This window comes from Tachysurus vachellii, chromosome 12, assembly GCF_030014155.1.
Source record: "Tachysurus vachellii isolate PV-2020 chromosome 12, HZAU_Pvac_v1, whole genome shotgun sequence".
Taxonomy (NCBI): domain Eukaryota; kingdom Metazoa; phylum Chordata; class Actinopteri; order Siluriformes; family Bagridae; genus Tachysurus; species Tachysurus vachellii.
In genome coordinates, this window is record NC_083471.1 from 9,118,390 (window position 1) to 9,141,254 (window position 22,865).

Below are 22,865 nucleotides of genomic sequence, written 5' to 3' on the forward strand. Positions count from 1 at the left end.
AAGAATTAATAAACTGTACATTAATTAGTTATGATAGAGAGAAGACAAAAGAGTCACTACTCATCAGATTCTTTTCTTTTAGAAAGATTTATTGCAGGCAACAATACAGTCAATAATATTTACAATACTCTAATAAAATAAACATTCCTCTGTGTGTGTAGTGCTGAGATTCACACACCTCCTGATTCCACCTGTCACTCGGTTTGTAATCCAGGACTCAGGAATTTAAAGTTCTCTCACAGAAGTGCATCAAACCTATAAAACTCTTAAAAGGTTTTAAACAAACCAGAAAAAAAGAAATAAAACAATAAACACTGAAAATTTGTTTTTTTAAACTCTTCTGTCTGGTCAAAGCCGTATCCTGAAACCCAAACTCTCCGTCCTCCCTTCCTCCTCTAACAGGAAGTAGTTAGATGTCTCTGACTGAAGAAATCAAACCTCACTGCAAACCTCTGGTTTCTCCTCCACAAACCTAAACACACTAAAGTCCAGACTGTAGCCACTCGTCCAGCAGCCAGAAGAAACCCCAGACAGAATGAAATCTCTAAATCCAGCCTGTGCTCTTTATGTGTAACGATGGAAAGAAAATGAGGATAAAATGTGCTGTGGATGTTCATGGTGATGGCCACAGCAGACACTTCAGTGCTTTAAAGTTGTTGTTTTTTTCTCTCAGTCTCCAGACAGAACTTCTCAAACGCCTCTTCGATCTCTGGCTCCATCTCCTCCTCCTCACTGTAGAGCCTGAACACACACACATGTTATGTTTAAGTGCCCAGACATGTGGTGTGATTAGTGTATACACTAGATGTAAAGAGATGCACTTCTGTAGAGAGTATGGAGCTGAACCACAAATGGATCCTGCCTTAGTGGTCATATTGTGCACTACATAGTGTTATGTGTCCAGTAAGTCATAGGGTATTTGTACAGGACATTGAGAGTTTACTCACAAACGGATCCCTATCAGACCCAGTGAATCATGTTAGTGCACTATGTAGGGTGTGTGTATTATTTCATACAGTGTGTGAAGTGTGTGTCTTACAGCAGGAAGAAGGTAGATGACAGCGATCACGACACACTTACAAGTGAATAAGCTATGATTGAGTGAAACTGGACTACAGATGGTAGTAGTAGAGTTACGACCACAGGGCCCCCTGCTGGGGGAGTCATCACTGAGTGTGTTTACATTACAGTGTGTTTACGTTAGTGTGTGTTTACACTACAGAGTGTGTTTACGTTAGTGTGTGTTTACGTTACAGTGTGTGTTTACACTACAGAGTATGTTTACGTTAGTGTGTGTTTACGTTACAGTGTGTGTTTACACTACAGAGTGTGTTTACATTAGTGTGTGTTTACGTTACAGTGTTTACACTATGGAGTGTGTTTACGTTAGTGTGTGTTTACAATACAGTGTGTTTACGTTAGTGTGTGTTTACGTTACAGTGTGTGTTTACGTTACAGAACATTTGTGTGTAGGCTGAGTCAGATTCATGTCACACCTGTAACCATGGCAAAAACCCCACAGATATATTTAAATACAGCTGTCTATTCTCTGATTGGTAAGGGGGTATGAAAGAGAGAGGGGGAAACAGAGAGAGAGAGAGAGAGAGACAGAGAGAGACTCACGCTTCATTTCCGTTTTCCTCATAGAAGTCTGGAAAGTAATCCTCTCGATCTAAAATCTCCTGATATTTCTCTGAGTAATCTGTAACACACAGCTACAGTGTGAACAAACTACACACACTCAGACATTACACAGACACAGGGGCACACGCGCACACACACACACACCTGGGTCGGCGGCTGTAAATGGAATTCCATCTGCGGTGTAGAAAGTGGGTTCATTCTGAAAGTAAGGGAAAAAATTCACCTACATGACCACAAAAACACACTGAACACACACGTGCATCAATGTGTAGTTGAGTTGTACACACTGTCCTGCTGAACACAATCATAGACGTGGTTTATCTATCGACTGGATGTGGTGTAAATGGACATATTTTTGTCCAGACTGTTTCTTTAAATAAAGTTCAGCATGTTTGAATGGTGTGTGTTTTGTTGTTTGTGTTGTTACCATGTAGTAGTTGGGGTCGTTGTCGGGCGTGGCATCGCTGTGTGCTGCTGCTGCATAAACTCTGCCCCAGTTACTGGATCTCAACTCCACCAGTTTCAACAGCATCTGTCTCACATCTCTGTGTACATACACACAGACACACACATCTTACCTATACTATCATGTGCAATAATGCTAATAATTAGTCCAAGTGTTCTTGTTCAAGTTAGTGTACTGAGTATACACACACACACAGACACACACAAACTAACAAAAACACACAAACCGGCTGCACTGAGCGTCCAGTAAGATCTCCTCAATTTTCTGGACCAGTTCGTCCATGTGAGATTTTCCGCTCTGCTTCCACGCATCCTCCAGAACGGACCCTGTGAGCTACACACACACACACACACACACAATGTGCACTCCCATTTCTCTGCACTTCAGTAATGAAATCTTAATTCATATCAATTCTGTTCCTAACACTACAGAACTGTGAGTGGAGTAAACACTTCTGTGTCACATTGTACACACTGCAGAGGTCCAAAGAACTCCCAGAAAAACCTGTAGAAATGAGATCCTGAACACAGTCCTGAGGTGTGTATGAGGGTGTGTAAGAGGGGTGAGGTGTATGAGGGTGTGCAAGAAGCTGTGTATGAGGGTGTGTATGAGGGTGTGTAAGAGGTGCATGAGGATGTGCATGAGGGTGTGCGTGAGGTGCATGAGGGTGTGTGTTAGGGTGTGCGTGATGTGCATGAGGGTGTGCATGAGAGTGTGCATGAGAGTGTGCATGAGGGTGTATATGAGGTGCATGACGGTGTGCATGACAGTGTGCATGAGGCTGTGCATGAGGCTGTGCATGAGGCTGTGCATGAGGCTGTGCATGAGGCTGTGCATGAGGCTGTGCATGAGGCTGTGCATGAGGCTGTGCATGAGGCTGTGCATGAGGCTGTGCATGAGGCTGTGCATGAGGCTGTGCATGAGGCTGTGCATGAGACTGTGCATGAGACTGTGCATGAGACTGTGCATGAGACTGTGCATGAGACTGTGCATGAGACTGTGCATGAGACTGTGCATGAGACTGTGCATGAGACTGTGCATGAGACTGTGCATGAGACTGTGCATGAGGCTGTGCATGAGACTGTGCATGAGACTGTGCATGAGGCTGTGCATGAGGCTGTGCATGAGGCTGTGCATGAGGCTGTGCATGAGGCTGTGCATGAGGCTGTGCATGCGGGTGTGCATTTGGGTGTGCGTGAGGTGCATGAGGCTGTGTGTGAGGTGCATGAGGCTGTGTGTGAGGGTGTATGAGAGTTTGAGGTGCATGAGGCTGTGCATGATGGTGTATGAGAGTGTGAGGTGCATGAGGCTGTGTGTGAGGGTGTGTATGAGTGTGTATGAGGTGCATGAGGGTGTCCTAGAGACTGTATGAGGGTGTGTATCAGGTGCATGAGGATGTCCTAGAGACTGCGTATGAGGGTGTGTATGAGAGTGTGTATGAGGTGCATGAGGGTGTCCTAGAGACTGTGTATGAGGGTGTGTATGAGAGTGTGTATGAGGTGCATGAGGGTGTCCTAGAGACTGTATGAGAGTGTGTATGAGGTGCATGAGGGTGTCCTAGAGACTGTATGAGGTGCATGAGGATGTCCTAGAGACTGCGTATGAGGGTGTGTATGAGAGTGTGTATGAGGTGCATGAGGGTGTCCTAGAGACTGTGTATGAGGGTGTGTATGAGAGTGTGTATGAGGTGCATGAGGGTGTCCTAGAGACTGTATGAGAGTGTGTATGAGGTGCATGAGGATGTCCTAGAGACTGTGTATGAGGGTGTGTATGAGAGTGTGTATGAGGTGCATGAGGCTGTGCAAGAAGTTGTGTATGAGGGTGTGTATGAGAGTGTGTATGAGGTGCATGAGGGTGTCCTAGAGACTGTGTATGAGGGTGTGTATGAGAGTGTGTATGAGGTGCATGAGGGTGTGCAAGAAGCTGTGTATGAGGGTGTGTATGAGAGTGTGTATGAGAGTGTGTATGAGGTGCATGAGGGTGTGTGTGAGGTGCATGAGGGTGTGCATGAGGGTGTACGAGAGTGTGAGGTGCATAAGGGTGTGCATGAGTGTACATGAGAGTGAGGTGCATAAGGGTGTGCATAAGGCTGTGCATGAGGGTGTGAATGAGGGTGTGAATGAGGGTGTGAATGAGGGTGTGAATGAGGGTGTGAATGAGGGTGTGAATGAGGGTGTGCGAGTGTGAGGTGCATAAGGGTGCATGAGAGTGAAGTGCATGAGGGTGTGCATGAGGGTGTGCAAGAGGCTGTTCATGAGGCTGTGCAAGAGGCTGTGCATGAGGGTGTGCATGAGGGTGTGTATGAGGGTGTGTATGAGGGTGTGCATGAGGGTGTGCATGAGGGTGTGCATGAGGGTGTGCATGAGGGTGTGTATGAGGGTGTGTATGAGGGTGTGTATGAGGGTGTGTATGAGGGTGTGTATGAGGGTGTGTATGAGGGTGTGTATGAGGGTGTGTATGAGGGTGTGTATGAGGGTGTTGTAAGAAAAAGGCTTAAGTATCATAAGGTAATAAGTAAAAACCACATTTAAACTACATAGAGAAAAACAATATAAAATGCTTGAGCAGGATTTGTCCTGTGTTCTTTACTCCGATGAACCCAAAGTACTTGATGTATTTGTCACTGCTACAATGGAATAAACAACTTCTTCATTAAGATCTTCGCTTCACTGTTTTATTTTCTTACAGTGTGTACGAGGGTGTGTACGAGGGGGTGTGAATGATTGTGGGTATATGGTGTGATTGAGGTGTGTATGATTGTGTGTATGATTGTGTGCTCGTGTGAACTGCAGTAACCCTGCTGCTTCATGTGATTACCTTCAGAAGCTTGACGGCACAGATGAGGTTTCTGTCTTTGGGCTGAGAGAAGAGTGTGTCCATCAGGTCCTTCAGAGCAGCGAGGAGGATCTCTGCACGAGACATGGTGCCCTTCACACTCTTCACCTGAGAGAGAAAGAAAGAAAGAGAGCGAGAGAGAGAGAGAGACAGAGCGAGAGAGAGAGAGAGAGAGAGATCCACTTTATACACATAATATACAGTCTGTAACACGCACAAACCCACCCGCACAAGCACACACAACTATTTGTATTATTACTGATCTAAAGAGTGAAATCCACCTCAATCTTCTGATTAACAAAACACTACCAGAAGCAGCTGAGTATTTAAATCAAAACCAATCCAGCAGCTCTCCTTTATTATTATTACCTGTACACACCCCTCCCCTTTACACCTGTCAGCAGATATCAGGAACACAACACCGAGGCATTCAGATACAGGAAAATAATGATGTTGTAGTAGTTGTTTCTCTACAACACTCACTTACTTTAAGGGTTAATTTACTGACAGTTACAATGTTTTTGTGGAACATCAGTGAAACAGTGTTTCCTTCAGCAGTCTCTCTTTTATTCTCTCTTCTACTCAAAGGCAGGGTGCACAACATTTGAAAACTGCTTCAGAAAACTGAGTCGGGCAGACAAACAAAACAAAAGTGTAGCCAATGAGCAGAAAGGGGCGGGTCTTATCAATATGGGTGGAGAGAGTGTTCAATGCGCATGTGTGACATTAGCAGAAAGCGAGTGAAACATTGACATGGCGGATAAAAACGAAAATCCAAAAAAGGTTTACAATAAGGCAAGAAGCAGGACCCATGTTAATATAGGATCAGCTTTCCAGCATTGGAGAGAAATGAACGTCTTCCGCGTGAAACGGAGTTAAACTTTTCACGGTACAACACACAGTACTGCAAAAACACATTTGTATTACCATAGTATTACTCATTGAGTTCATTTTTTGATAAAAATATCCGCTCGGCCAGCTGCCCCAGCAAGTTCCGCCTTAATAGTTGCCTGGGTTACGTATGCATGTGTGGGCGGAGCTATCAAAACAGGGGTGACCCCCATTTGAGTTAGGGGTGTGTTTGTTTTGGTGATTACAAATGTCAACATTGGCTTTCAAACATCATGCACCCTGCCTTTAATAAGAAACAAATCACTGTAAACACCTTAGTCTTTCACAGTTTACAGTTATAGCTTTACCTCTGTTTGTCTGTGTGTGTGTGTGTGTGTGTGTGTGTGTGTGTGTACACACCTCAAGGTTTAGGTAGAGTTCTCCTAGAAACAGAATATAATTGTGAAACTTCCTCTGAGTTTCCTCATCACCCATCAGGGCCTGCTGTCTCTGTTCATACTCAGTCCGACACCTATACACACACACACACACACACACGCGCGTGCGCAGGCACACACAAGAGTGAAGTCAGCTAATGCACTTTAGACACTCGTTATAGAGTTTTTACACACTCATTACAGACCCGTTACACACTCATTACAATCATTACAGACCCGTTACACACTCGTTATAGAGTTGTTACACACATATCACAGTGGTGGTATACAGTATAGTACAGTATACAGTAACTCTGACCGTTTTAGCAGCAGTTGCCGGAAGTTTCCACTGGCCGGACTGAATGCGAGGTGATGAGACAGGGAGTTGCAGAGACGAGCACCTGTGTAGGTGAAGTTAGGCATCAAGGTGGACTGTAAAACAATACAGGAAAAGCATTAATACAGGTGTGTGTGTGTGTTTCTGACTCTGTTCCCATTACATGACATGTATCAGAGATGCTGCAGTCAAAAAACTCCTGCTGTTATTCCTGCAGTGATTTACACGTCTTCTAGTCGTTGTGTATTGTCACTAGGGGTGGACGATATAGCCTCAAAATTATATCATATTTCAAGAATATTTGCTATAATGATATTTATGACAGTATAGGAAATAATACAGCATTTTATTGCCAATTGCAGCTGGCAGGCAGCAGCATTTATTAGTGCAAACAAAATGAAGGGCATTTTCCATCTAATGAGCCATCATCAATGACAGACTACATAATTTAACTAATTTGAAGTGTTAATCTATTGTTATAAAGTGTTAGCAGCAGCATTATAGTGCAATAGTAGTGACAATCACACAGCACGAGTCAAATGTGAACACAGTACAAACTAGAGATGAGCCGGATACTCGGCTGAAACGAGTATCCGGTACGGATAAAGCACTTCTGCCGAGTATGAGTATTATACGAGTAATACGAGTCAATATCTGTGCTCGGATTGAATGAAAATCATCATTGGGTAGCTAATTGTGTCAGCGTTCTGTGATAGGCTAGTCACAGCGCCCCTCCCCTACAGTGATAGGCTAGTCACAGCGCCCCTCCCCTACAGTGATAGGCTAGTCACAGCGCCCCTCCCCTACAGTGATAGGCTAGTCACAGCGCCCCTCCCCTACAGTGATAGGCTAGTCACAGCGCCCCTCCCCTACAGTGATAGGCTAGTCACAGAGCCCCTCCCCTACAGTGATAGGCTAGTCACAGCGCCCCTCCCCTACACACATACAGATGTATTGTGTTGCTGTGTCTCGCTCTGCTCACTCACAGTCACACACAGAACAGCTCTCAGTCTCTCCCTCAGTCACTCGGGTTCGCGGGTCTTTTCCGTTAACGTTTAGGGTTTCTTCAGCTTTTTACTTTGGGTTGTAACGTTAATAATACGTACTTACTAACCAGTAGAGTTCTGGTAAACGTGGGTTCGTTCAGACGTGGTGCTTGCTTGGTAGAATGCGACTCGCATTGCGTCTCTGCCTGTCGGAGATTTTTTTTCTTTTTTAAACCTTCAACTGTCTCTAACCAGTAACCAGACACTGAGTGTCTGACACGTTTTTGCTGTATTTCATAAAAACATAAAGGTAGTAAGCTAGTGTTATAAATATTACAAATTAATTATTACCGGTTAAAGCCCCGCCTGTTTTCAAGATAAGCCCCGCCCACCCACTCTGAGTACGGATACAGATACAGATAATTCATATGGTTAACAGATACGGATACAGATACAGATAATGCTGTACTCGCTCATCCCTAGTACAAACATATCCTTGGTATGAGTGGGTAGTGTTTTCCCTAAATAACATAACTCCTTAACACTAGTTTAACAGTAACTAAAGTAATTTAACCTCGTAACCTTTCAGGAGCCTGCACAATATTGTCACCTAATAAAATTGACCTAACACTTTTAAGTACAAATGTAAACAAACAGCAACAATTCAAACAAACCTTCAAAATGTAAAACGCTCACTGCCTAAAAAAAATAAATAAAAATGCTATCAAAACTTAAGTAACAGTTAAATCAAATGAGGTAGAATGTCATTGCTGAACCTGTTGCATTGCCTCTAATTCTTTGTGCAAACATAAAATGGAAGTCAGGTTAGAATGTCGGTGTTGGAACTGTACAAGTAAACACTTTAACTAGCCAACTTTAACTAGAGTTAACGAGCCATCCAAGTGGCAGACACATCACAGTCAGAGCTTTAGATTCTTTGTCATGAACACCAGCATATTCACAGCGCTGGTGACAGAGTTGCATAAAGATTTCTTGGCTAAACGGCTGATCTGAGGAAAGTTTACCTACGTCTTCCACTGTCTACTGGTGGGCAGTTCAAGTAGCTGTAATTCAGCTGTGATTTTCTCTGTCTCAGACACGGCTGTCTTCTCTGTTGCTGCATCCGTGTTTGAGGCAAAAAAATCCACTGACGATAGCGTAGCGGCTAATTTGTCACAGCATACTTCATACATCGCAGGCAGGGATGTCTTTAAAAATATTTTCTACCTGGGATGCTGTACTTTGGTTCGTGCTTTTAAACCAGTTGCTTAAATCCCTCCTTTTCCACCCTTTGGATTGGCAACATATCCTTGACCAAACAATATGTAACCGCATCAGTAATTGCTATGCCATCATTTACTCTTCCTGTCATATGGAGTACAACTAGCGAGTGCTCCAGCGATGCTCGGTTGAGTCATTTGATTACTTTTGGGCCTCACATCACCAGCTGCTAGTACAGGGGTGGCCAAGCCGCGGCTCCCGAGCCGCATGCGGCTCTTTGCCCGGTTTCATGCGGCTCTTACGTTCATACTGAAGTTTGTATTTGTGTCATTTTAATATGCGTGTTCGCTTCGCTTGAGTTCAATGCGGTATTTTCGTCAAACGAAAATACCTCAAAGTTTCCCAGTAGGAGCAAGATCATTTGCGTAAACAATTTGTGTCAAGTTCACTCTCAAAATGGCAGGGAAAAAAAAGGTGATCATGTGTGCCCATGTGTTAATGCGTCTCTTTGCGGTAACACGGTAAAAAATGCGGCTCTTGGTTTCTGACTGGTTGGACACCCCTGTGCTAGTATCTCATCCTCGCGTACCTTTATATCCTGGTTGTACTCGATAATGTGTTTTTGCTTCAAGTGGTGAAACAAGTTTGTTGTGTTTCCACCTTTAGTGGTAACAGTTTGTTTTTGCTTTTTTTGCAAAAAATTGTGCTTTGTTGGAGGTCTGACCTCTTGTAACCAAACCAACTCCATACTATTGAAGGAGCTCCCTTTTTTGGTACTAAAGGTTCATCATCGGAGGCTGCTATGCTGCTCTTGCTTTTAGGTGTTGTTGCTGTGCTTGGGGAACGGAAATACGCCATAAAGCATTGTGTCACAGCCGTCGATATATCATTGATACCGCAAGATGACACTTTTTTATCATGTAAAAAATCACACCAGTGTTATTAGAGTCTGTGGTGCAATGTGGCGTTGGTGGATGGAGCGAGACATGATGTCCCAGATGTGCTCAATTGGATTCAGGTATGGGGAACGGGCGGGCCAGTCCATAGCATCAGTGCCTTCGTCTTGCAGGAACTGCTGACACACTCCAGCCACATAAGGTCTAGCATTGTCTTGCATTAGGAGGAACCCAGGGCCAACCGCACTGGCATATGGTCTCACAAGGGGTCTGAGGATCTCATCTTGGTACCTAATGGCAGTCAGGCTACCTCTGGCAAGCACATGGAGGGCTGTGCGGCCCTCCAAAGAAATGCCACCCCACACCATTACTGACCCACTGCCAAACCAGTCATGCTGTTGTCTATTCCATTTGCACAACAGCATGTGAAATTGATTGTCAATCAGTGTTGCTTCCTAAGTGGGCAGTTTGATTTCACAGAAGTGTGACTGACTTGGAGTTACATTGTGTTGTTTAAGTGTTCCCTTTATTTGAGCAGTGTATTTAGTTGCCAAAACGAGCTGATACGTGACTTCATCTGTCCACATGTTAGACTGAAATAGACAGGTTCCTAGTGGAGCTCCATGTTTTAACACATGTTTCTCCTGCAGTGGTTTAACAGCTTACACATGTATGACATGTCTAATACTCAGCAGGTGTCTCAGTAGAGCACAAGAATTACTTACAAATACAATTATTCATTACTGCTTTGGTAATCAACCAAAATTGTCTTTACTGCTTTAATGTGATGACTGTAATTCTCAAAATAATCCTTGGGATTAGTCCATCCATACATCCATCCATCCACCCATCCATCCATCTAAAGTCTATTTACAGTAACATCAAATTCAGAGACTATATAAGATTAAATGTGGGCATGTCTGTATGTGAAAACACCTGTGTGAAGATGAGCTCCACCAGTTCCTTCAGTGTCTCCTCTGTGGTTATCCAGTCATTCAGCGTGGCAGCGATGTTCCCGATGTCTATCTCAAACGAGCCTGGGGATGAGTTCAGGTGGGTGAGAATGTCTTGTACCACATCGGCCAGAGAGAAGTCAGAGTAGTAACTGTCATAGCTGTCCTCCTCATACACATCGTCCTTTAGTGTTCATCACACACACACACACACACACACAAACAAACACACACACACAAACACCAACACACACACATTACAATAATGATACAAAAATTCACAAGACTAAAACCATCGCTCTGGATAATGGTGTCTGCCAAATGCCGTAAAAGTAAATGTAAAACATGGTGATGAATTTGAACATCTTCAGGTTCATCACTATGTTTTAAATTTACATTTATTTAAATGTAATGTTATGCATTTATGTGTAATTATTTTATATGCAAGTGTTTAATTCAGTAGGAACAAAAAAGATTAGAAACAATAAATGCGGAAAACCTTCAGCCCCTTCTGAGATTAATGCCACACCCCAGACGAGCTGATTGTGAACAGTGGTGCTGTGAGGAATCACAAATTACTGTCTCTCCTGTCACAGTGTCAGCTTTTAATCCTTTAAACACTCAGCAGATAGAGTGATGTGTGGAAAAAGTCCTGATGAAACACTTTAGCGATAAAGATGCTGTGATAGTGTTGTTTTTCAATCTGACTGTTGTTGTCATGGTAACAATAGAGGATGGGTGACTATTTTAAAGGTCTGAATCATCGCTCCATTAGTGATAATCAGTGACAGGTTTCTCGTAGCGCTCGTGGTTTGTCTCATGTCAAGATGTACTGCTGCAGGTGAAAGAGCTGAGAGAGCAGTTTTTGCTCTCTCACCTTTTGGGAGATCAGATCTGTATAAAACACGTCTGTGAGAGATATAGAAACATTACAGCTGGATGTCTCACCTGGACAGGTGTGTAGGTGGAGGGGATGAACTCAGGGGCGTGTGCCGACAGTCTGGATTCGTACACTGCACTCTGATTAGCCCGAGGTTTTACTGCTGCTGAGCTGCTGCTGTTACTGAGAGACGAGCTGGACGACAAGGTGGACACTCTGCTGTCTGTTAGAACATGCACATACACAACAACACACAACGACACACAACCATACACAACGACACACAACCATACACAACGACACACAACCATACACAGGACTTCATGAAAGGGAAAGTGGAAGGTTTCAGACTGAATGAGTCAATCAACTCAACTGAACATTAAACTGAGGATCATTTCACCTCCTAAAGAGGAGACTGAAGGGATAAACCTCCTGAAACACAAATACTGAAAGAATCTGAGCTGCAAACCTGCAAAAGGTTCAACTATAATCAGATGGTCTGTTACAAAAGGTGTCATTTGTTCTGAGTAGTTTAACACGTCTCGATATAAAAATCAGGAAATAAAAAAACTCCATCATCTTCACTTTTTTAATCTCAACCCCGAATGTCTTCAGCACAAACACAAGCCCCCTCCCCCCACCTCTCCCCCCTCCCCCCTGTCTGTTGATCTCTATGTCTATTTATTTTTAGCTGTTAGCAGTCAGTAGCTAAACGAAGGTAAACTGAGCTAAGCTAACGCTCAGAAAAAAAATCGAGCAGATGATTGTGAAGTAAAAACAGAATGTAAACGGATTTTTTGCTATTTGGAGTCAAATGTTTATAAAGAACTCGTTAAACCCCGATAATTTAAAGCTATTTTGCTAAAACACAGAACCCCGAGTGTAAACACACGCACTCGCGCGCGCACATAGCCCGAGGGAACAAAGTGTGTAAAGTCCGGTGTGTGATGATGATGAGACGTCACCTGAGCACTCGGGGTTCGGTACCGTTACAGGTACAGGTACAGGTACAGGAGTCCGCGGCTGTCTGAGAGGCTGACAGTGACTAAACACCGCCTCTCCGTCCGCCAGCTCCGGCTCTCGGGGTCTGCTGCTCTCTCCTTGCCCAGGCCCACTCGCCTTCCCCCGGGTTCGCCCCGCACCAGGAGCCCGGTCAAACACCTCCGTGTTATCAGCCATCACTTTTACACGTTTATTTAAGCGGTACGAGGATCAGATCACCGTTAAACTCACACACAGCCGGAAGTGCGCACTGTTAACACACCTTCTCTTACTTTCATATTAGCTTTCTTAGCTTGATTTGAGCTCGGTCAGAACTACAACAACTTCCTCTAGTGGTTTTTTCTACTTCCGCTTGAGACGGTGTCGTTTTCGGACCAGTGTCTACAGCGCCACCTCTGAACAGTGATAGCAATTACAGCGCCGCCTGTCAGTTACAGTGATGACTAGAAGTAAACACAATGTATAGGTGCTGTTCTGTTTAGTCACATAGAAACTATCCAGTTTTCACCATACTTATAGCATTATAAAACAAACAAGACACAGGAAAATACTCCAGTTACTAATAGAGAATTTGTAATGTTGCTGAATAACAGATACTTCTACTTTTACAGAAAAGACCTGCTTTGAAACAACAGACTAACAGGAGACGGAACTAACACTTTTACACACAATCACACTGCTTGAAGTTTAATGCTTTGTATTGGTTCTAAGGAAACTGTCACTTAACTTGACTACATTACCCATCAACCCCTGTGTCACAAGACCCAGAGCTCTCGCACCCCTTTCCTTTAAACAGCATGTCAACTTCATCTCTGGTTCCTGTGGAGCTGCTAGTCAGAGTTGTGTTGATGTGTTTTTTTTTTCTTTCTGTTAGACCTTAATCAATAAAACTCTACACAACTCGTGCACGTGTTTTATATGAATTTACTGTCTATAGTACAGCAGAAGAATGTAAAAATTCAATTTTTACAAAAAAAAATTTTTAAATTCAAACATATACTGAAACTGAAAGCTCTGTAGATGGACACTGAGGATGTTTCATGTTCTCACACAGACCCTTGACCACTTCTTTACTTCAACCTTGGAGCTACGAGGCTGATGGAACTAAGCACTAACTGCCTTTACTCAACTGTTAGAAATGGTTGCGGCTTAACCACGACAAGTCAATCAGGTGTGTGTGGATTGGGACACAGTCTGTGTGTAAGGACATGAGGTGAGTGTTGATGTGATAAAGGGACTATAGTCACACACACACACACACACACACACACACACACACACAGAGAGAGAGAGAACATTACATTAAAATCATAAATACTGTGTTTATAATATAAAATGTATATTAAACCCTCTAGAAGCCTCAGACTGTGGTTTTTATACTGAATCACATTTTTACATTCATTTTACATTATTTTTTCCACTGTACATACAAACTGTCTATATTATATGTGTGTTCGTGTCTTGTCAATGTCATTCTGTTACACTGTGGAGCTTCTGTCACTAAAACAAATTCCTCTTATGTGAAAACATACCTGGCAATAAAGATCTTTCTGATTCTGATTCTGATTCTGATTACATCTCAGGTAGACCAGGAAAAAAAACCTTGTTACATTCCCCCCCAAAATAAAGGGAGTCTAGGGATAGAGGGATGGGTAAGAATAATGTTCTAATAATGTAGAGGGATGGGTAAGAATATTGTGTTTCAGCTGTTGATTCTCACAGGTGACACACTCTACCACACACAAACTCACCATACAACACAACTAAAAAATAGAGCAGGAATAAAAAGTGCAGGACGGAAATTTCAAGAGGGGTCTCAGGGCAAAACAATAAACATAACCATCTCTTTAATTTATGGAGGAACTTAATAAGATACAAAAGGGGGAAAAAAGATTACAACAAAATACACTAACTACATTACTAATGTGGTGGCAGTTTTGATCTAGATGTATAAAACACACTCAGACTCAGAGGTGGTAAAAGCAACATTTTAATTTTGCTGCAGAAAAAGGCATCTACCATTCAGTACAAATTCTACACAGTGAAAAAGCAAATTCTAGTGTTTTAGTTCTCTCTTTTGTACCCCAGGTGTGTGTGTGTGTGTTCGTGCACCCTCCCTGGTTACTAAAGATGTATCCCTTTGAGTTATCTCCTCAGCAAGGCCACATTCCATTTTCAGCTCTTATACTCCCCTAAAGTTCCCATCTTTCTAGCACATACAAAGTTAACGACTGGGACGAGGGCCTCTTGTTCTTTCTCCCAAGTCTGACACAGTATTTAATGCAAAAGCACATAATTATATAAAAACATACAGATCATACAGATCATCATACAGATGTCTTTTTGAAATTTATTTTGCTGTCTCTCCCTTTAGTTTCCGAAGATACTGTGAAAACTATAAAAATAAAGACATATAATACTCAAACACATATCTCTCAGTCATCCTTCACTTTCACAAATCAACAAAAACTTGTTCACCACATCATTAAATATTGTTGAAAAAAAGCAAAACAAAATACATTATATGCGTGAAGGCACATAAAAACACCAACACAACACAACAAGAAAGAAACAAACAAATACCGTGCGCACCTCTTGGACCATATGCAGAGTTTATAAGTTTTTAAGAAGCCGCATTTCACAGCTTGTTCACGTCCATATTGCTCTCTGAACCACAGTTCTATGTGACGCATTATGTTTCATTAAAGAATATTACATTTTAACCACATTCTTAAATCTACATGAACAACATGTATTCATATAATCAACAATAATCATTACAACATGTCTTGAGACATCTACAAACACTCATGATATTTAAAATTTCCACTAAGAGAAAACAATATGAAAAAGAATTGGCAAATTAACAATATAACTCATAAAAAGTAAAGAATCAAAAAGTCAAATGTTAACTTACAACCAAAAGTAAAAAAAAGGATGTCAATTCCAATAACCGAAAGTCTGACAGTAACAAACAGTGCTTTTTAAATACACTCTTAATTGTTAGTTTTAACTTAACTCTTAGTTTTAATCATTGATGTCATATGCATGGGCAATTATGACCTGCGTCATAGCCAGGGAGAAAGAGCAAAAAAACAAAAACATCTTAAGATGTAACAACCTCAAAAACAGTGTGAAAACAAATGCAGTAATATTAAAGGTGGGGTGTATGATGTTTGAAAGCCAATGTTGACATTTGAAATCACCAAAACAAACACGCCCCTAACCCAAATGGGTTTCACCCCTGTTTTGATAGCTCCGCCCCACACATACATACGTAACTCAGGCAACTATTATGGCAGAACCTGCTGGGGCAGCTGGCCGAGGGGATATTTCTATTAATAAATGAACTCAGTGAGAAATACTATAGTAATACAAATGTGTTTTTGTAATACTATGTGTTGTACCATGAAAGGTTTATCTCCATTTCACGCGGAAGACGTTCATTTCTCTCCAGCGCTGGAAAGCTGATCCTATATTAACATGGGTCCTGCTTCTTGCCTTATCGTAAGCCTTTTTTCACTTTTCGTTTTTATCCGCCACGGCAATATTTCAATCGCTTTCTGCTAATGTCACACATGAGCACTGAACAATCTCTCCACCCATATTGACAAGACACACCCCTTTATGCTAATGTCAGACATGCGCACTGAACACTCTCTCCGATGCATATTGACAAGACACGGCCCTTTCTGCTAATTGACTACACATTTGTTTTGTTTGTCGGCCCGACTCAGTTTTCTGAAGCATTTCTCAGACATCGTGCACCCTGCCTTTAATGCTACTAGACAATTGGATAAAGTGCTTAAATGTTTACACAGAAACTCAGCTCCTTCCATTGAGCTTGATGTGTACAAAGAATGGAGAGATAAAGTCCACTCTGAACAATGAAATGCTTTTTCCTTTTAAAAGGCAACAAGTTTTGTGTCAGAATAAAGTAAAAAATATTGAGTATCAAGAACTAGACGACTGAATGAAATAATGCAATGCTTCCTCTCTCTGGTCATCTCTCATAGCAGTGTGAATTTAAGTAGAGGATCATGTTAACACTCCTATAACTGCAGACTGGAGACTTTCAGCTGGACCAGTTCAGCAGAATTCTCCTCTGCAGTGGTCTGATTACACTCAGAACGCTTTGATTTTTTTTTCTTGGCCCTATTAATGCAATTTGATATCTTTTGTTTCATCCATGGATAGACGAAATGATGCAGGATAACACCAAACACCGAACCCGAAAAGAATATGGCTGCAACAAGCAAGCTGCTGCACGACTCTCCACCTGAAAGAACATCATCATCATCATCATCATCATTTCTTAATAATGTAATCACCTGTTTTATTTAATGATTCATTTATTTCTGATGACACCAAATAAAAGATAAACTGATAAAGGATGATATGAAAGGCTGAAGAACTTGTAATAAATATTTACCTTGTAAAGAAGGAAGTCTGTTCTTTCCTGTGGTGGTGAAATCAGACACATGAGCAATCAGACATTACAACATTCCAACACCATTAACCAGGAACTCAGCTTTACAGTCATGGACAAAAGAAAGTACATTTACACTTATTTTATAAAGTAATAATTCAGTTGTCCCAGCTCTCTCAACATCCTGCTCTGCTGCATGGTCTCACACTTGTCTGAGGAATCTTTTGATTTTACATGGAGCTCATCATGATCTCACTGCATGCACGTTTCTCAGAGTGTGTAGCTGCAAATCATGCTGAACTCATCACCTCCACCATCATGCTGCACATTTGGACTGAAGTGTTTGTGCTCGTTCACTGTGTTGATGGTGAACATGATGCTGTATATGACAACCAAACATCTCCAGCTTGGTCATCAGTCCAAAGCAAAATGTCCCAGAACTTCTGTGGTTTATTCAGTGGAGTCTGAATAAAGTGGAAGTAGAAAGGTTGCACTTATTTTTTCCCCACCTTCTTAACGATGGTTCACTTTTTGGGAAAAAATAATGAATACATATTGAAATCTAAGGTTATTTATTTGATTATAGAAGCTGATGAGATTCACACAATTGTTGTTTAGGCCCTGAGAAATAAACCATAAACCAAATGAAGGAAGGTGTCATTTCTTTTGCCATGACTGTAGGAGCTAAAAATCCAAACACAGAATAAAGTCTTACCTGTGAGTGAGACAGTGTATGTAGATATAATCTCATCATTCTCAGTGTCCCACACGGTGTAGACACCACAGTCACTCTCCTTTAAATCTGTCAGAGAGAAAGACGAGTGGAACGAGGTTCTCTTCTTATATTCTGGGTTACAGACAACTTCACGTCCCTCGACTGTACAGAGTGTCACAGATCTCTGGGTTCCATCATCATGACTCCTGTTAAATGTGATCTTTACTCTCTCGGAGATCAGCAAATCCACAGTGAGTGAATCTCCAGGTTCGAGCACTTTGCTGAAGTTAACACCTGAGGAGATAAACACATTTACTGTTAGAAATCATGCTGTGTATCTACTTTACTCATCTTTTTTGTACACTATAAAAATTCATTTCTAGTGGTTGTTAAGGGGGTTCAAATCCAAATCAAATAACCTACTCTTTATGTTAAAGTTTATCAGTACTCCATTATAAGCATCACTACTCTGAGGTTTTATTATACACACATCAGAAAGAGGAACAGATTTACTCACGCTCCACACTGAGGAGCACGTCACAGACGTCTTTACCATCACACTGACACGTGTACCAGGATCTCTGATGGTAATCAGCTGCAGTGATGTTGAGAGAGAGATCTGCTTTCAGGTACAGAGAGTGAGACATGTCGTACCCCGCCTCTGAGCTGCAGGATGTTTGGTCACACTGTGCAACAACAACATCTCGACTGTGGCTCATGACCCATCTGACCAAACCAGGACATCTCTGTTTACAGGGCAGAGTACCCGACTCATTACGTCTGATCTTCACAAAGTGTCCAACTGACACAAAGGCAATAACTGCAGGAGAAAGCAAGAACAATTAGCTTTCCAGTACAACCAACACTCCAACACATCATTTAAGAGAAAAAAGAACAAGAAAAAGAAAATAAACAAGAAAAAGAGGAGAAAAACACAGATATCTGTATCTATTCTCAGTAACTGTGTGCCGCAGTATAGAAAGAGGAAAAAGAAACTTACAGGTTAACATCAGACAATTGAACAGGAGCATTTGGATCTTGTAGCTTTTCACGTATCTGGAATCACTGAGGAGAAACAAAGCTATTAATACATTAACACACTGAGAATTAATTCAGGATTCTGATTAGTCAGCTTAAGTTGATTTATTTACTATGGCAGCAGTGGTTGGATTTTCAAGCTTCACCCTGAATGAAATATTTTATGTAATTTGTGGAACTAATTACATAAAGACAAAACCATCTCACTTTGGGCATGCTGGTAGTTTGGTCTGAACCTGTGTGTGTGTGTACGTGTGCATGTGAGCGTGCGCGTGTGTGTGTCTCTATGGCATCGTCTAGTACATTCAATTTCTTTTGACTGATGAACTTTTGACTAGCTGTTCTTATAGAAACATGACTGCAATCGTTAACACTTCGGGAAACTGGAACATTGCTGCAAATTGTACTTTGTTCTTGATTTCCTCCACTCACCATGTAAGAACACTCATGTGCTGACTTGATCATTTAATTATACCAATCAGTACAGCTGATCTGATGGAACCATTACAGCTGACCTGATGGTGCTTTGGAATGTTTGTAATATTCCTGACACACGTGTAAGTGGACTGATATCACATTGTACTGTTCAGTGTGCTTCTAACGAAACCAAAAACACCACCAATAACACCACTGAACCTGAGTGTACAGTGTCTCATAATGTAGAATATTAATAGATGTTAATGGACTCTGTTTACAGTCTGTATGTTGTTTACAGGTTATAATCAGTACACAACAAGCTACTGACAGACAGACGTTGTGCTTTAATGCTTCTCATGTCCCAGAAGATGAAGAGTAAAGTGTGAGAGCTGTGAATTATACGTTAGTGTAATTTTCTACAGATCCACAGGGTGGCAGTGACGCAACACATGAGCCAAAGTCTATGAGAATACACCCCAAGTATTTCTGGGTAAATCCCTGTCTGGAAACAAAACTACAAACTAAAATAAAACACAACTACAACACACACTTAGTGTAAGAGTGTGTGTGTGTGTGTGTGTGTGTGTGTGTGTGTGTGTGTGTGTGTGTGTGTGTGTGTGTGTTGTAAATGTGTTTTTTCTGGCAGCAGATAATGATTTAATGTTTCATGCCTGTGGTCATGTTGTGCTCAATACAGAGACTATATTTAATCCCACTTGTTGTTGTTACTATGTTGTAAATCTTACATGTTACTTTCATTCTTTAACAAACACTTTCAGTTCACTGCTCACCTGATTAAGAGACCTTTAACTCCGACGGCCAGAAACCAAAAACAGGAAAAGCAGAATAAAACCACATCCAGGCCTGAAGAAAAGTGAAGATGGATTTAAATAAAATCTCCATTAAACCCAGACACCGAGTGAATCTTCATGACTGAGAGAAAGAAAGTGAAGTGTGTTTAATATAAAACGAAGACCTCATGTGTGTGCTAAGCTGAAGACTGAACTCTACATCCTGTTGAGGGTTTCTTTGTTTTTCTTTTACAGTGGAGCAGGAAGTTCGGTGTGCAGAGATATTTAATAACGACAAAACTCAGAAACATTACATACAGAGGACACACACGCATTTACATTTATGGCATTTAGCAGACACCCTTATCCAGAGTGACTTACAATTTATTTTAATGTATACAACTGAGCAATTTGCTTGCTCAGGGGCCCAGCGCCCACACAAAGGATTAAAGTTTTTTTATTTGAGGCTCACAAACACAGTGACATCTTCCTCATCCAGCTGATGAAATATGGCAACCCTTCCCAACACTTCCATGTTAAAAAAGATGCAACGTTCATAAAAACTCACATTAAGAGCATCACGACTGTACAGAACAAAGTATAAGAATAAGGTTTAAAACACTCACATATACAGTTAAAAACTTAAATACAAAAATACATGAAACAGCTTAATATTCAAAACACCTTCAATATTCATGTTTCTGTAGCTCAGCATCACTTTGAGCTCAGCAGAATAAAATACTTTTCTTCCAAATGTAAAAGTCAGTAATAGAAAACAGCGTGAGATGACTAATGATCTGAAGAACACATCACTGTTATATGGACAAAAAAAAGTGTTTTTTACACAAAATCTCATACTACGTAATGTACATAAATAAGACTCCTGATTATAGACCTATTATTATTATTATTGTTATTATTTTGTTGTTGTTGATGTTGTTGTGTAATAAGTGTGTTGATACACTTCTTTTGTGGCACAGATGTTCCCAGATGTCCCCTGCTCCCAGAGAGTCAGTGTAACTGGCGTGTCCGCTATCCTGAGGTCATTAGCAGAGATGTAACCGAGATGTAAGATAAGATACGAAAAAATATGTCTCCCAGTTATAAGTTCTCATTGCTGCTATTTTGTGACACTGATGTGTACAGAGATCTCCTGCTCTGGTGTGTACTGTAAAGTCCATTCATTCCAGGCTATTTATGTTCCCCACAAAGCTGCAGAATCTCTCTCTTCAGTCGCACATGCATCACCAATAGGACCACAAATGCAGACACAACCAGCACCAGCACCAGTACCAGTAGCCATACTGGCATAACACACTCCTGCCTCCTGTCTGGACCTGGTTGCTCCTCTGCAACAAACACACACACACACAGTCCATGTGTCCATGAAACAGCTTTTGAGTCAGTTGATCAATACAGTAAGGTATTTCACTATGTGAAGATCTCTGAATGTGTGCAATTTTAACCCAGATTTATTTATTTATAGACAGTTAGTGTGTGTGATAGACTATACAGATATACACACGTGGACAAAATTGTTGGTACCCTTCGGTCAATGAAAGAAAAACTCACAATGGTCAGAGAAAAAAAACATTGTGACCATTGTGAGTTTTTCTTTCATTGACCAAAGGGTACCAACAATTTTGTCCACGTGTGTAAGATGATTTAAAGTCATTACCCCTCACTTGGACCCGTAAGATGGCCAGAGTCTCATTGTTCATTTGATCCCGTACTGTGTAGCTCCCAGTGTCAGAGACACGTCCATCTGTAATCTGCAGAGTGTTGAGGCGAGAAGATCTTGCTCTGTAATCTGAGCTGCACTTGATCTCCTCATTGTCCACAGTGCAGATCTGCACGTCTGAGGGCTGTGCAGCATCATTTGCAGTGAATCTCACCTCCACCTGGTCAGTGAGGGGCAAATGCACGTCTATGGGCTTGCCCGGGGCAATTACACGTGTTATCTCTTGAGCTGAGGAGAGGAACGTTAGGAACTGAGAAATACGAGCAGAAAGTTTATAGAGTTGAGGCTAAAGCACACATAACAAAACAGCCAGAGATACACAACTCTTCTGAAAACAAATTAACAAATCCCAAAACAAATTATCAAATCCAAAAACACATTAACAAATCCCAAAACAAATTAACAAATCCGAAAACACATTAACAAATCCGAAAACACATTAACAAGTCAGACAACCCAGAAGCGGTTGGTATAGTTTGTGAATGGAAACTTACCATCATCGGACGAGACACATTTCATTCACCTGTATATCTTTAATGACAGTCGTCTTGTCCAATGATCGGTAAGTTTCCATTCACAAACTATACCTACCGCTTCCGGGTTGTCTGAATCGGTGCACGAAACACATTAACAAATCAGAAAACACATTAACAAATCAGAAAACACAACGACATTTCAGACAACCCGGAAGCGGTTGGTATAGTTTGTGATTGGACAAGACACCTGTCACTCAAGGTATACATGAAGTTCAACAGTCTGCCGCAGGGAAAAGTTGGAATGGATGGATGGAATGGATTACTGTGGATTAATTGTTATTTTCTTATATTTAAACGGAGAACTTTACACATTACACATAAGATTCCATACCTGTATATCTTGAGTGACAGGTGTCTTATCCAATGATCTGTAAGTTTCCATTCAAAAACGATACACTACCGTTTCTGGGTTGTCTGACTTGTCGTTGTGTTTTCGGATTTGTTAATGTGTTTTGGGATTTGTTAATGTGTTTTCAGATTTGTTAATTTGTTTTGGGGTTTTGTTAATGTGTTTTCGGATTTGTTAATGTGTTTTCGGATTTGTTAATTTGTTTTGCACTTTTTTCACAACAGAAAACTTACTGCTGAAAATCTGCATCCCAAACAGAAGCATGTAGATCCACATATCGAAAGAAACATACAACATACACAGCTACACAAAATTAACACACACGACATACACCACAACTGACACACACAGTTACACAACA

General features: G+C 41.4%; 3 protein-coding genes across 4 annotated transcripts in view; all 3 read right to left on the reverse strand.

The window, feature by feature from the left end:
* Positions 1 to 68: 68 nt before the first annotated feature.
* Positions 69 to 12,824, reverse strand: paip1 (poly(A) binding protein interacting protein 1). Its single transcript, XM_060883550.1, has 11 exons — positions 12,452 to 12,824; positions 11,555 to 11,709; positions 10,590 to 10,790; positions 6,533 to 6,645; positions 6,197 to 6,308; positions 4,928 to 5,053; positions 2,337 to 2,443; positions 2,072 to 2,189; positions 1,789 to 1,843; positions 1,624 to 1,702; positions 69 to 741 (listed from the first exon to the last, which is right to left on the reverse strand). The coding sequence occupies exons 1-11, from the start codon at positions 12,663 to 12,665 to the stop codon at positions 648 to 650; spliced, it is 1,374 nt and encodes a 457-aa protein (XP_060739533.1). The 5' UTR covers positions 12,666 to 12,824; the 3' UTR covers positions 69 to 647.
* LOC132854893 (dynein heavy chain-like) lies at positions 2,452 to 4,914 on the reverse strand. The gene is made up of 2 exons (XM_060883551.1): positions 3,553 to 4,914; positions 2,452 to 3,452 (listed from the first exon to the last, which is right to left on the reverse strand). The coding sequence occupies exons 1-2, from the start codon at positions 3,687 to 3,689 to the stop codon at positions 2,570 to 2,572; spliced, it is 1,020 nt and encodes a 339-aa protein (XP_060739534.1). The 5' UTR covers positions 3,690 to 4,914; the 3' UTR covers positions 2,452 to 2,569.
* A 1,638-nt stretch (positions 12,825 to 14,462) lies between the features above and the next one.
* Positions 14,463 to 22,865, reverse strand: part of LOC132854504 (uncharacterized) — a 28,287-nt gene continuing 19,884 nt past the window's right edge. Inside the window, exons 1-6 of one of the 2 annotated variants that reach the window (XM_060882961.1) lie at positions 19,879 to 20,082; positions 18,633 to 18,697; positions 18,150 to 18,452; positions 17,633 to 17,926; positions 16,921 to 16,947; positions 14,463 to 16,767 (exon numbers count right to left, since the gene is read on the reverse strand). In XM_060882961.1, coding sequence (XP_060738944.1) covers positions 16,541 to 16,767; positions 16,921 to 16,947; positions 17,633 to 17,926; positions 18,150 to 18,452; positions 18,633 to 18,663 — 882 coding nt within the window. In that variant the 5' untranslated portion in view covers positions 18,664 to 18,697; positions 19,879 to 20,082 and the 3' untranslated portion in view covers positions 14,463 to 16,540. Of the gene's footprint in view, positions 16,768 to 16,920; positions 16,948 to 17,632; positions 17,927 to 18,149; positions 18,453 to 18,632; positions 18,698 to 19,878; positions 20,083 to 22,865 lie in introns of those variants that run through there. The other variant, XM_060882962.1, reaches the window with a different exon arrangement.